Source organism: Cucurbita maxima, unplaced genomic scaffold (assembly GCF_002738345.1).
Source record: "Cucurbita maxima cultivar Rimu unplaced genomic scaffold, Cmax_1.0 Cma_Scf00104, whole genome shotgun sequence".
Lineage (NCBI taxonomy): Eukaryota > Viridiplantae > Streptophyta > Magnoliopsida > Cucurbitales > Cucurbitaceae > Cucurbita > Cucurbita maxima.
The window spans coordinates 114,666-127,928 of NW_019272120.1; the positions used below are offsets into that span (position 1 = coordinate 114,666).

General features: G+C 35.4%; 1 protein-coding gene across 2 annotated transcripts; it reads left to right on the forward strand.

The window, feature by feature from the left end:
- Positions 1-318: 318 nt before the first annotated feature.
- On the forward strand, positions 319-7,558 carry LOC111473121 (autophagy-related protein 18h-like). Of its 2 annotated transcripts, XR_002715534.1 has the most exons (10): positions 319-768; positions 2,063-2,521; positions 2,897-3,337; positions 4,148-4,393; positions 4,469-5,266; positions 5,346-5,521; positions 6,202-6,329; positions 6,417-6,941; positions 7,023-7,093; positions 7,207-7,525. XR_002715534.1 is itself a non-coding variant. In XM_023118696.1 (9 exons), the coding sequence occupies exons 1-9, from the start codon at positions 583-585 to the stop codon at positions 7,209-7,211; spliced, it is 2,964 nt and encodes a 987-aa protein (XP_022974464.1). In that variant the 5' UTR covers positions 321-582; the 3' UTR covers positions 7,212-7,558. The 2 variants fall into 2 exon arrangements, 1 of the variants encoding a protein (XP_022974464.1); XM_023118696.1 differs by lacking the exon at positions 7,023-7,093 and having other exon boundaries at positions 321-768; positions 7,207-7,558.
- The last annotated feature ends 5,705 nt before the right edge of the window (positions 7,559-13,263 follow it).

The following is a 13,263-nucleotide window of genomic DNA, read 5'->3' on the forward strand; positions in this document are numbered from 1 at the left end:
CTCATTCAGAGCCAATCAATCGAACATAATCAATCTAGCCAACTCGTACGATTTAGGTTTTTTACTTAAGATATACTTATATATACAACTCCGACTAAGTTACAAGTCAAAAAAAAAAAAAGGCCAAATTCCAAAAATACCCTCGATCACCACGAGGGAAATGGTAATTTTACACGCATCTATCTTACAGTGTAATTTTAACAACACAGCTTAGAAGGAGCTGGTAGGCTGGAGGCGGAAACATAAAATAAAATTAAAAAAAAAAAAAAAAAAACTTTAATTCAAAAAGAAAAAGAAAAAAGGAAAAGAAAAAAGAAAAAGAAAAATACAGAAAGAAAAAAATTGAGATTTCCGTTGGATAGAGAAAGGAACCGTGTCTTTGTAACCAGAGGTCAAACTCTCCCAAAACGACACCCACCACCGCAACCAAACGACACCGTTTCAATCTCCGGCGAACTCCACCGCCGCTTCCGCCTCCTTGCTTCTCGTATGCTGATTCCCGATCGCCCTCCTCCGTGGTCTAGTCCTCCTGTCACGGCCGGGTAATCCAGCCCCGTTCTCTCTTTTGCTTCTGATTTTATTATGAAGAGCTACGCTAAGGTTAACAGCAACAACAGCAGCAGCAACAACAAGAGCGCCAACGGATTTCTCCCGAATTCTTTGAAATTCATTTCGTCCTGTATTAAGACTGCTTCTTCCGGTGTTCGCTCCGCCAGTGCTTCCGTCGCTGCCTCTATCTCTGGCGACGCCCCCGATCACAAGGACCAGGTTCACTCTACTTTTTGTTTTTTGAGTCTAGTTTGTTTCTGATTTTGTTAATTGCGGCACTGATTTTTCATTTTCCCCAAAATTGTGTTTCGCTCTGTTCACGATTGATCTGGGAGGAAGTTTGGTGGTTTGTATGTATCTGGGGCTTCTAGAGGTTGTATCGGTGATCTTAGGTGCTTTAGTGCCGTCATTTTTGGTTGTTAGGAATACTTGTTCATTAAGTCTCTGGTTGATTTTAGCTTCTGCAGATTTGGTTTTTTGGAGGTTCCAGACGTTATCTCTGGCAAAGAATAACGAAAATTGTGTAGAATGTGAACTTATTACTTAGTTCAGCGTTCCCCCCTTCTAAATCATTATGACCACCGCTGGTTTTTGATATAGGGTTTAGGGTTATTTTATCTGAGGATTCTGCGAGTCGAATTTCCTTCCTTTGTGTTCTTCTTTTCTCCTTTAGTTATGGTAGTGATATTAACTTGTGTTTTTAGTTCATCTTTTGTTGGATGTTTCCAATGTACGTGTGCACTGATTTTGCTAGGGTACTTCTGGAGGAGTTGGCAAGTAAAAGAAAGAACCATTAGGAAGCGTGCGTTTTTAGCGTTATGTAGGGTTGATTGATTGGAAAACGATATACCATTTTTAGCGAAAAAATGAGGGTTCTAAAGATATTTTGCGATGAAATTTTGTTCCTTCATTATTGTTGGTCTAGAAATGCAAGTTCTTTAGATTTTTAGCTTTTATTAAGCATTTATTGTTCTAGACGAATATATATGTTTTGCTTTTTACAATTTATACTATCTTTTTTTTTTCAAAGAGGATTCCTCATCCTTTTTCTGATTTGTACTCTATACTCTACTATCAAGTGTATTCCACGTTTGTTAGAGATAGAACATGAATTATAGAGAAGTAGGACGACCGAGAAGAGAAGCAACATAATATGAATAATTTTGTGAACCTGAGAACACTATTGAGTTATCATTAGGATCGTATAACTTTTTGAAAGAAATTCTTGGGTTTTGTCAGATGTATAAAACCTTGATTTAGACACTTTATCATTATGTACGCCAGTCTGATTTGGGTGTTTAAATTTGTAACATCATTCTGATCAGAAGTTTTCATATATAGAACTGGAAGATATTAGTTTGCCAGTGGATTTGTCTGTGATGAGCATCTTCAGTGCAACAGAACCTATTCTGTGTGGAATATAATTTGTTTGTGTCGTACTTGCCCTTGCATGTGTGCTTCTTATGATGCAAAACATGCAATATAATAAGGATTTGGAATTATGGTCCAACAGGTATTATGGGCTGGATTTGACAGACTTGAGCTCAGTCCGTCCTTCTTCAAACGTGTGCTTTTAGTTGGTTATACGAATGGCTTTCAAGTTCTTGATGTTGAAGATGCTCCCAGTGTCAGTGAACTGGTTTCAAGACGGGATGATCCAGTCACATTCTTGCAGATGCAGCCTCTTCCTGCGAAGTCTGATGTTAAGGAAGGCTTTGGAGAATCACATCCAATACTTTTGGTGGTTGCATGTGATGAGGCCCAGAATTCAGGTTTGGTTCAAAGTGGCACAAATGGGTTGGTGAGAGATGGATATCCTAACGGTCATTCAGATAACAATATCCTCTCCCCAATGGCTGTTAGGTTTTACTCGTTAAAAACTCGGAATTATGTTCATGTTCTGAGATTTCGCTCAACCGTATACATGATTAGATGCAGTCCTGAAATTGTGGCTGTTGGTCTTGCATCGCAAGTAAGCTTATATCATTCTCATTCTCATTAATGAGTTCATAATTGAGAAAGATTAATTATCTTTTTCTTTCTTTAGCATAATTAAAAACTTCACAACACTTTCCATATAATTGATTTAATAATGGATGTTCTTTTTCCCCAAAATATCAAATGGATTGATGGTTGCAGGGCTCTTGTAGTTAATGAAGACCATTTTTTGGGGGCTTATAAAAAATCAAGACTATTTTCTGATGGTGTATAAAAAATTAAGACTATCTTCTAATAGCTTTGTTGCCTAAGTCAATCATGTGTTTCCTATGAGTATAGAATTGATTATGAAGGCTGGTAATTGTTTATAGTTCAAATTTTTTTGATCACTTATTCCTCTTATTTACAGATTTATTGCTTCGATGCTCTCACCCTCGAGAGTAAATTTAGCGTTCTCACGTATCCAGTCCCTCAATTGGGAGGCCAAGGAACATCTGGGGTTAATATTGGCTATGGACCTATGGCCGTGGGTCCTAGATGGTTGGCTTATGCTTCCAACAATCCTTTGCAGTCAAATACTGGACGTTTAAGCCCACAGAGTCTTACACCTCCTGCTGTAAGCCCATCAACGTCACCTAGCAGCGGGAGTTTAGTGGCTCGATATGCCATGGAATCTAGTAAGCATTTGGCTGCTGGGCTAATTAATTTGGGTGATATGGGTTATAAAACATTGTCTAAATACTATCAAGAATTTGTACCTGATGGTTCTAACTCTCCACTCTCATCAAATTCGAGTCGGAAAGTTGGTCGGCTGGCATTGCATTCTACAGAAACAGATGCTGCTGGAATGGTTAGTCTTTTCATTTCAGGACTGTATAATTTTTGCATTTGCATTGAAAACTAGTCTGATATATTCTTACAATTGTTACTTATATTAATTAACATGTCATAGCTTCTTTTGATATTTCTGAAAGCAGAAAAATACAAAAAGACAAATATTTCTAAGTTCTTGTTCTTGTATTTGTCCTACTTTTTTTTTTTTTTTTTTTAATTTTCAAATTTTATTCACTCCCTTTTAGAATTGTATCTCTGGAACATTTTTCCTTTTCATTATATCACTGAGAAGTTGTTTCTTGTAAGAAAAAAAAAGGATATTTCAAAGAAACCTACTAATGTTTGTGCTTAAAGGAAATCATGCATCTTGATCTCTGAATGACACTGAAGTTTTTTGTTATTGGCTACTAAGATTGGGATCGAGTTAGAGAGTTCAGGTATCCACTTCATGCTTCCTATGGCCAGTTAGAGTATGAGGTCATTCTTTTGAGAGTTAAGCAGCTATGTCCATGCCCTTGGAATTACAAAAATAGGTTCCCATGATATGTTAGATAAGAGATAGCAGGATTCATAAAGGAGTAATTTTTGCACCAAGACATTGCCAAAAAAAATATAAAAAAAATAAAGAATCAAGAAAGCTAATTAACATAAAAGGATCTTTCCTTGCCATAAAGGTCGTTTCTTTCATCCCATATGGTCTATAAAAAAGGCTCTTATACACCGCAAGGTTGCACTAGAGAATCTCTTTCATTTTTGGGAGGAGGTCAATTTTGGATAGACTATTCTGTGGGTTTCCCCCCAGTTCTCAACGTTGCTCTTTTTGCAGGTTGTTTTGAAAGATTTTATCTCCAAAGCTGTTATATCACAATTTAAGGCTCACTCTAGTCCGATTTCTGCTCTTTGTTTTGATCCAAGTGGGACCCTTCTAGTCACTGCCTCAACCCATGGTAGCAATATTAACATTTTTAGGATTATGCCATCCTGCATACAAAATGGATCGGGCACCCAAAGCTACGATTGGAGCTCCTCTCATGTGCACCTTTATAAGCTTCATCGTGGCATGACATCAGCTGTACGTCCTTGACTTTTAACTTTTCATTATATTTTATGTGCTTACGAGCAGTTCTTTATATTGCTTTTGATCCAGGTAATACAAGACATTTGTTTTAGCCACTATAGTCAATGGATAGCTATTGTTTCATCTCGGGGAACTTGCCACATTTTTGCTCTTTCACCCTTTGGAGGGGAAACGGTTCTTCAAATGCACAATTCTTTTGTTGATGGGCCTAATCTTATACCTGCTTCATGTGTCCCTTGGTGGTCAACTTCATCTTTCATCTCAAACCAGCAATCCTTTTCTCCTCCACCTCCTCCTCCTGTCACTCTTTCTGTTGTTAGCAGAATAAAAAATTGTAACTCAGGTTGGCTTAATACTGTCAGTATGGTTACTGCTTCTTCATCGGGAAAGGTTTCCATCCCATCAGGTGCTATTTCTGCTGTTTTCCATAGTTGTATACCTAAGAATCCGCAATCCTCTCAATTAAGTTCAAATACTTTGGAACATCTTTTGGTGTATACTCCTTCCGGCCATGTGATTCAACATAAACTGCTTCCATCAATGGGGGGAGAATGTGGTGAAACTGTTTTGAGAAGTCCAAATGCTACAATGCTGATGAAAGATGAGGAACTGCGAGTAAGAGTTGAACCTATTCAATGGTGGGATGTTTGCCGAAGAGCTGCTTGGCCAGAGAGGGAGGAATGCATATCTTCAGTTATTCTCAGGAGAAAAGAAACTGTCGAACCTGTTGAGGATACTTCCTATTTACAGGAGAATCATCTTGAAAACCAGGAGTTGGTAAAGCCACATGACCGTTCTCTCTTGTACCTATCCAATTCTGAGGTGCAGATAAACTCTGGGAGAGTACCTGTCTGGCAGAAATCCATGGTATTGGTAGTAGTGCCCTCTTGAATTCCTTCTTTTTCAGGCATCAATTAAGTTGGTTTTCTTTTCCTCCCTATTGCAGGTACATTTCTATACCATGGGTTTTCCCGGGTCTAATGAGGAAAGTAGCATGAAAGATAATATGAATGGGGAAATTGAGATAGAGAAAGTACCTATTCATGAGGTTGAAATAAAGCGGAAGGATTTGCTTCCAGTTTTTGACCATTTTCGTGGGATACAGTCTGATTGGCTTGATAGGTGATGATAATTGAGTCTAATTACATTGCTGCAAATATTGTGTTGCCATATTCTTTTCATTTTAATTTACGAATATTATCTGGCAGGATTTATCTATTTTATGTCTCACATTTTCTCGTCGCGTATATTAGGAAATGAAAAATTGATACCTCTAGCCAGTTAAATTGTATCGTTATTTCTTTGAGGGTGGGGAGTGTCTAGGGTGTTTGGTTCCTCAAGGTTGAAAGGTAAAAAATTATTTTGGGAGGAGCTTGGGGTTATCAGGTCTTTGTAGCCCTTGTTCGTGTCTTTAAAGAGATCCCAATGTTCAGAACCCGAGGAAAAATTGGTGGGTGGGGGACTGAGAAAATTCAATAGGTTCATTGAGGATTGTAGGTAATGAGAGGTTTACTTGGAAGTAGGATAGTTAAGTTTTTGCTCTAATATTAGGTGCCTCTTTCCTAGATGTTAGACTGCTGATGTCTTAATCCATTTGTTCTTCTATTTCATTAGCCTCTTGCTATTGTGTACATTTCTTGCAGTGTCTTTAAGAAAATGGTTCATGAGTAAGATCTGTGATAAATGAATTTGACGGCTTGATACTGAATTAATTATCTTGATGACTTGCGATCCAATATCATCTAGCAAATTGTGAAGGCACTTCATTGGCTGAAAGTTGGAGTTGTTGGTTGCTTCTGCAGGAGCCATGCTGGTGCAAAAAGCTCTAGCCCAAGTTTAGATTCTCATAGTGATGGAATAAAGTATTCAAAAGGTGATATCGGTTCAGATTTAAAGTTGGACTCACGTGGCTTGGAAGAAAATTCAGATGGTTATTATAAGCATTTTATTTTCATGAGTATCAATTCATTATAGTCCAGCGTCTCTTTTCCCCCTAATTTTGTAATATGATTTTCAGGTATATCTAATCCACCCATTGCCAAATCCGTGGGTGACATTAAGATGAATGAAAAGGATGGATCTGTTTTGGCCTCACCAGTAATGAAAGAGAACTCTTTCCAGGAGCAGGCTTCGGTATCTTCTAAACAATCGAGCACTGGACTTTCCCCAGGCGAAGGCAGCGATTTTACTAACAGCCCATCAACTGCAACAAGTTGCTCACTCTCCACTGATAGAACTATTTTTAAAGCAGTTCAGTCATCAAAATGTGGAGGGGCCAGTGAGGGCTCAAATGCAAGTTCCAACCGATCTGACTTGAGTATGAACATTCTTGATGAGGGACCGATGGGCGACTCATTTGATTATGAACCATTCTTTCAAGAGGAGTATTGTAAAGCGACAGGTCTTAGTAACTGCCGTGACCCAGCAGAAGCTCTAACTGACGACGTTGACAGTAGTGGTAGTCCTCATTACAGGGAGAAATGTGAGGAAGATGGGGACACTGATGACATGCTTGGTGGCGTATTTTCTTTCTCTGAGGAAGGTATTATAAATTGTGTGAAACTATCTTTTTTAGCTTGTTATTATTTCTAGCCTGTTGTCACATGGGTAAATGGCTCTGCAGTACCAATGAATTAAATCGACCGAATTTAACACGCATGCACACACGAAACCTGTAGGGTCACAGTATTAAAGGTATGTTTGGATTTAAGATGTAGAGTTCTTTTGGCCAAACTGTCTGACTTGAAAGGACTTTTAAGGAGGGAGGGTAGCATGGTTATAATGTGGTGCACAAATGGGTCTTGCAGGATAGGTGCTCTCCTTGGCATGGTCATAATTTAGCGCAATACTCAGACCGTTGGATTTACAGCGCCTCAGAGAACAGTCTGGAGGTCGTGTTGGTGGTCGTGGTCGTGATAAAGTGTGGTATCCTAATTGATAAAAGTTGAGATTGTTGGCTTTCAACAAACTACAATTCTACTGACAGATAAGTGAAATGTTATTGATGGGGTAGCAGAGGTGGGACTGATACCTGGTTTCCTCATATTCCTCCCTTTTGATTCTATGTGTACATACTGTAAATTGAAAATTCATAGTTCAAATGATTTGTGGTCAGGTTCTTACCAATGCTGTGTATTATTATTATTATTTATTCTTCAAAGAAAAATGAAAAAAAAAAAGGAAATAAAGTGGAAAATGAATGCATATCACTGTCCAATATGTATTTTTTATTTTTATTTTATTATTATTTTTTATTTTTTACTTATCAGATGGTGAGATTATTTTTATGTGGTTGTCAGTACTAATGCAGGGACTGCTGGAAGAGTTACACTATTATGCCATTTGAGGGGACCAAGTACTGCTCCCTGGTTATTTTTTTTTTAATTTATATATCCACCATTCATAATTAAATAAAAACTGCATACCAACATGCCAATTACTTGTGTTAAATGGTTGTGAATTTGCTATAAGATTGTTTTGAATGTTATGAATGGGGGATAAATATAAGTTTTTTAAATAATTTAAAAAAATTGAACAACTCCGGACTTGAAAACAAAGGGCTGAATTGTAAAACAATTTCGAGTTATTTGGGTTACCAACCCAACCAACCCAAAATGTATACCAACCCAACCAACCCAAAATGTAATCCAATCTAACCTGTGTACCCCCTAATTATTCCTTTTGTTGAAGGAAGTGTACCCCCTAATTATTCCTTTTGTTGAAGGAAGAACCTTCGGATCAACCAAGAGATAAGGCAAGAACCCTTGAATCAAAGAAATTCACACCTTCTTCTACAAAATTCGGATCAACCAAGAGATAATGCAAGAACCCTCGAATCAAAGAAATTCACACATTCTTCTATAAATTCAGATCAACCAAGATAAAAAGCTAGAATTAGATTAGATCAAAGATCTAGAAGCAAGATTTGAAACCTTGCTCTAAATTGAGTCAGTCCAAATCAAACTTGATCAAGACTCAGAATTGCATCAAACTTAAAAATGACAAAGACGATGCTCTGATTTCTAAGGTAAACATCTCAACTTCAGATATCAGTTTCATTTATCAAAAATCCGATTTTTAGATAATAGTAAATAAAGTTGCTAACAACTCATAAAATGATGCTTGCAACTTCATCTACTACTTTAACCATGCAAATATTTACTTTTGAAGCTTCAAATAGTCTTTCATCAGTCGAATCAGCTTGTAACACATTAAATGATGGTTGAATCGAACCTATCCAATTTTGTAGACAAGAACGAATGCTTGTTGAATCTTTTTGGTCTTTGATTGTGTAATAGGTCCAGTTGAAACATTTGAAACACCATGATTCTTATCACATGACATCTTGCAAATTTTTGGGTACTAATAACCTGGTGCAGAACATCTCATTTAGGTGAGGAAAACTTGAGGCCAAACATTACATCCTGCAAAAGAAACATAGTGTAGGGCATCCCACTTAAAAGAGGAATTCTTGGGCCTTAGAAAGCATCGCTTAGTGGGAGATCATGGGTCACTTTGAACGATTAGAGTATTAGCTAGCATTCTTGAGTTTGTGTCTGAGGACCTTGGTCCTTTATCCTTGAGTGGTACCTAACATTCTTTTTACTTGGGTAGTTGTAAAACTTGTATGACATTGTTCTTGGTTTTCAATCTTGTAAGTTTCTAAGGTCTATAATTTCTTGAGACATAAGTTGTAACTTTTATTTGTAACCATATGAACCCATCTTAACGTGAGTTGTTCTAGAAGGCCATATATTCCTAGTGAGTTCTTTAAAGGGTTCTAGAAAATTCTTGATTCTTGTGGTGTTTTCCTTTTAGGTGTTTCTTGGGTTCTAACTTGGTTGAGATTCCAAACTTGCTCCAATCAACTTGAAACCTCAAAAATATCTTCATGCCCTTCATAATAGGTCTTATAAGAAGTAGCAAATCATTTGGAGCATGTATAAACCTTGAATTTTCATAAGTAGTCCTAGGGGCATTTTGGTCATTTTACCCCTAATTGGTTTTGCTACTTAACGTATTTCAATGGCTTTCAAATTTCACCACATCATTACAGAGTCTCATAGCATTTAAAGGTCATCTAGGTCATGAACCGTAGGTAGATAGCATTAGGGGCATTATGGTCATTTTGTGCGTTTCTTGGTTTACCTACTTATCCTTATCCAATGATCACCAAATTTGGTACATAACCTCAAAATGATATAATATGCTCAAAATTAAAATTTCATAGGCAGTGGAGTTCATCTAGTGAGTTATTTTAACATTACCTAAATCTCAAGCAATTTGATCGGTTTGAGACCTTAACTCACGATTGTTTGGGTTTTTCTTTCATATATCTTTAATTCATACTTGCTTTACGCTTCATAGGGAAATCCAAGCAATTTATACAAGTATTTCTTAACAAAAATTCAAAGGTGTCTACTTACCTCGTTGTCGATGTTCGGGATGTCCGTTCTTGAGCTTTCGATATCTGAATTACCTCAAATTTCCTTTCATAGACTCCTTATTGTGTCTAGTTTCGAGAACCAATTTTTTCTTTCATGAGAACCGGTTTGGAAGGGGGTTAAAATTGAGAAAAACCAAGGGAATATTGAGTTTTGGGTTGACATGGCTGGTTCACATCATCGTCTTCTTCCTCCAAACGGGAAGAAGACGCGTGCGCGTCATATAGCGCCGCCGTCTGAAACTTGCCTTCCATAGCTCCAACCACGTTGTTTCTCCCCTCGATTTTTTCATGAAACTTAAAGATGGTGTTACAAGAAAGAGTTAGGGATTGAGTTCATACCTTCTTGTGGATCATAGCCTAAGATTTTAGCCTTCAAAGTTTGCCCAATATGATTTCTCGTAGGAGCAAAAACAGAGGATTTCCTATTGGGTAGTCGATTCTAGGGGTTGTCAAGGCTCGATTTCTTCATAGAAACTCTCCCATATCATTTCCTCAAGCTCAAGGAATTGGTTTAGAGGAACGACTTTGAGTGTGTGACCTTAATTTTGAGAAATTGGCTGCAATGTTACTCGAAACGCCAAATTTTTGTTCCCTTGGGCAGACAGTTCTATGATGTTTCAGCTCTCGATTCCTTCATCAAAGTTACTCAACTTGATCCTTTGAAGCTTAAGGAATTCTCAATTTGAAGGAAAAGGAACCGTAGATAGGAATTCAAAACTTAGCTCCAATTTGAGCTCGAAACGAATTTTCTTCAATTAGGCACGTTCTTGATGTTAATTTCTTTTCATGGTCCTCTATGAAAACATTCTTTGGAGGTGCAGAAACTTATTGGGATCTTCCTTGCTCGATGAATTCTCGTGTATCCTCAGATTAGAATTTTGAGTTTTCCTTGAAACTCTTTAATGGTGGATTGGATTAGGGCAATGGTTTCTAGGCATTTTCAGCACTCGATTTTTTCATAGAACTTGTGGGTAGTCTTGTTTAGAAACGGTAGGAACAAGTTTAAAGAGAAATGGTAAAGAATTACTCTCAAATTTTGAAGAAACCCGAGAGTAGGGGACCCAAAATCTAAATGTTTATTGCCTACGATTGGGAGCTCGACCTTGCTCGATTCTTGTTCGAAACTATTGCCCGAACTTCAAAATTTATAGGAAAACTTAATTCGACATTGAGAGCTCTAGAATTGTCGTGAATTGGAGGTTTGATTTTTTGGAAAATCAGTCTGAAATATCATCTCTGATCAACGAGCTACCGACTTCCAATTTGAATATTGGATGTTGGATTTGATGATTTGTGAGTGTTCTAGAATATATCCAATTTTGGAGGGGATCCAACCGCTGAGGGTTGGTAGCTTAGTAATTTGTAACTTTTTAAATATTTTATTATTATTTAAATTTACTTACACCAAACGTAATGATTTGAACACTTAAAAAATCGGTATATTTTTATTCTTTTTAGTTGTTACATCATTGTTGAGGAAGATTGTGTTATAAATCTTAAAAAGTTATGATATTTGATTAATGTATTTTAACTTTTATTATTATTATTTTTATTATTTATTTTATTTTTATTATTATTATTATTATTATTATTATTATTATTATTATTATTATTATTATTATTATTATTATTATTATAGGTTACATTTATATATTAGTTAATTATTTTGAGGTTACTGTAGGAGACTTGAAAATGTGGTCAAAAGAGCATTTAATTACATGTCTTTTCTTTCGCCAAATGCTAAGTTTATTTGCAATTTTGCAATTCTATTTAGTTTAGATTACATGTCTAGAATCAATCAAGCTTGCCATGATCGATTTTCCTTACTTGTGGAGTGATTAAAATCTCAAATAACTGTTATTGTCAACATATTTGATCAACAAGGTAATTCGAATCTTATTTCGCTAGTATAATTCCTTATAATGGTATTAAATCATACCCTCAAGATCGCAGTTTAGTTTGTATTTTTTTTTCATTTTATTTTTATTTTTATTTTTTTTATTGTTAGCCGATCCAAATTTTAAAAACCAATCTCGGCCCTACTTGAAAATTTTGAAGGGTGAGAATGATAACTTCTAAATGGGTGCAAACATGACCTAAAATTATAGATGTGAGAGAGTGTTGTGAGATTGTTTGTATTTTCATAACTTATTTTTTCAGCAAAGTTTCACAAATAAATTCAAGCACGAATCCTCTTGAACAAATGGTGAATGATATGAACTTCTAGAAAAATGTAAAGAAAATGTTGTTAAAATTATCAAAAGATATTTAAATTCACGACACATTAACAAAAATTAAGCTTGATTGTTATAAATTTTTGGTGGATCATAATTTAGAGTTAGGATGTTTAATTAATGCATTTTAAAACTCTCTATTTACTTTAGATTACATTTACATCTTGGTTAATTATGGTCAGGAATGTTAAAACTCAACCGGGAAGGAAGTAAGGATTTAATTTTGGATAATATATACGGTTTTTTTTTGTTGTTTTGTTTTTATATTTTTTTTAAGTTACCATGGATCAAAAACCAATCTTTTTAATTCTATTACAAATAGTAACTTGATTCTATATCATCTTTTTTCTATCGTATAAGAAATAAATAATAAATCTCCTTATAATTTTCTTTCGATTTTTTTTTATTTCAAAAACATTTTGGGTTTTCAAATAAAATCAATAATTTTATCTACTAAAAAAAAACCCTTAGGCCAGGGCGTGGAAATAAAATGACAAACAATTTTGCTACCAAATAAAATAGAAATATAGGTACTATATATTTTTTTTATATTTAGAAATATATATTTTTATCCATCTTTGCTATTATTTATATATTAGGATCGGAGATATCTCCTGATTTGAGTTGTGAGAATGAAAGCTTCATTTGCGTAAATGAGTGTAAATTAGGGGTGTAAATTCAATCCGACAACCTGGACCAACCCGAACCAAGATTCGGGTTGGGTTAGATTAGTATTTCACGTAGTCTTGGGTTCATTTTTCTGAACCTGAACTGAATTGGTTCGAGTTTTGAGTTCGTGAGCAAAATCCTCGGGTTGACCCGAGCCAAACTCAAATTTAACCAATTTTTATGTTTATTTCATGATATATTATTTTTCTTACTTTAACCAAAATTTTTAAACTATCATATCACAATTATAAGTTTATTCTAATTATTTATTACTTTAACCCATTTTTATGATTTTTATTGTATATTTAATTTGATGATATATTATTTTTCCAAATTTAACCAATTTTTAAATAATTATAACCAATTTCTATTTTCTATTTGTTACAACTTTATTATATCACAATTATAAGTTTTGGGCTCTCTATATTTATGAAGGCCACGTATAATATTTCAAATCTTATTCTAATTATTTATTATTCTAACTCATTTTTAAACTAATCATATTGTTTATTTAA

Bases quoted from the DNA above. Each gene is read 5' to 3' on its own strand.
- LOC111473121 (XM_023118696.1), top strand. From the start codon at position 583: ATGAAGAGCTACGCTAAGGTTAACAGCAACAACAGCAGCAGCAACAAC. The intron at 4,394-4,468 runs GTACGTCCTTGA...CTTTTGATCCAG, and splicing joins ATCGTGGCATGACATCAGCT to GTAATACAAGACATTTGTTT. The intron at 5,522-6,201 runs GTGATGATAATT...TTGCTTCTGCAG, and splicing joins CAGTCTGATTGGCTTGATAG to GAGCCATGCTGGTGCAAAAA.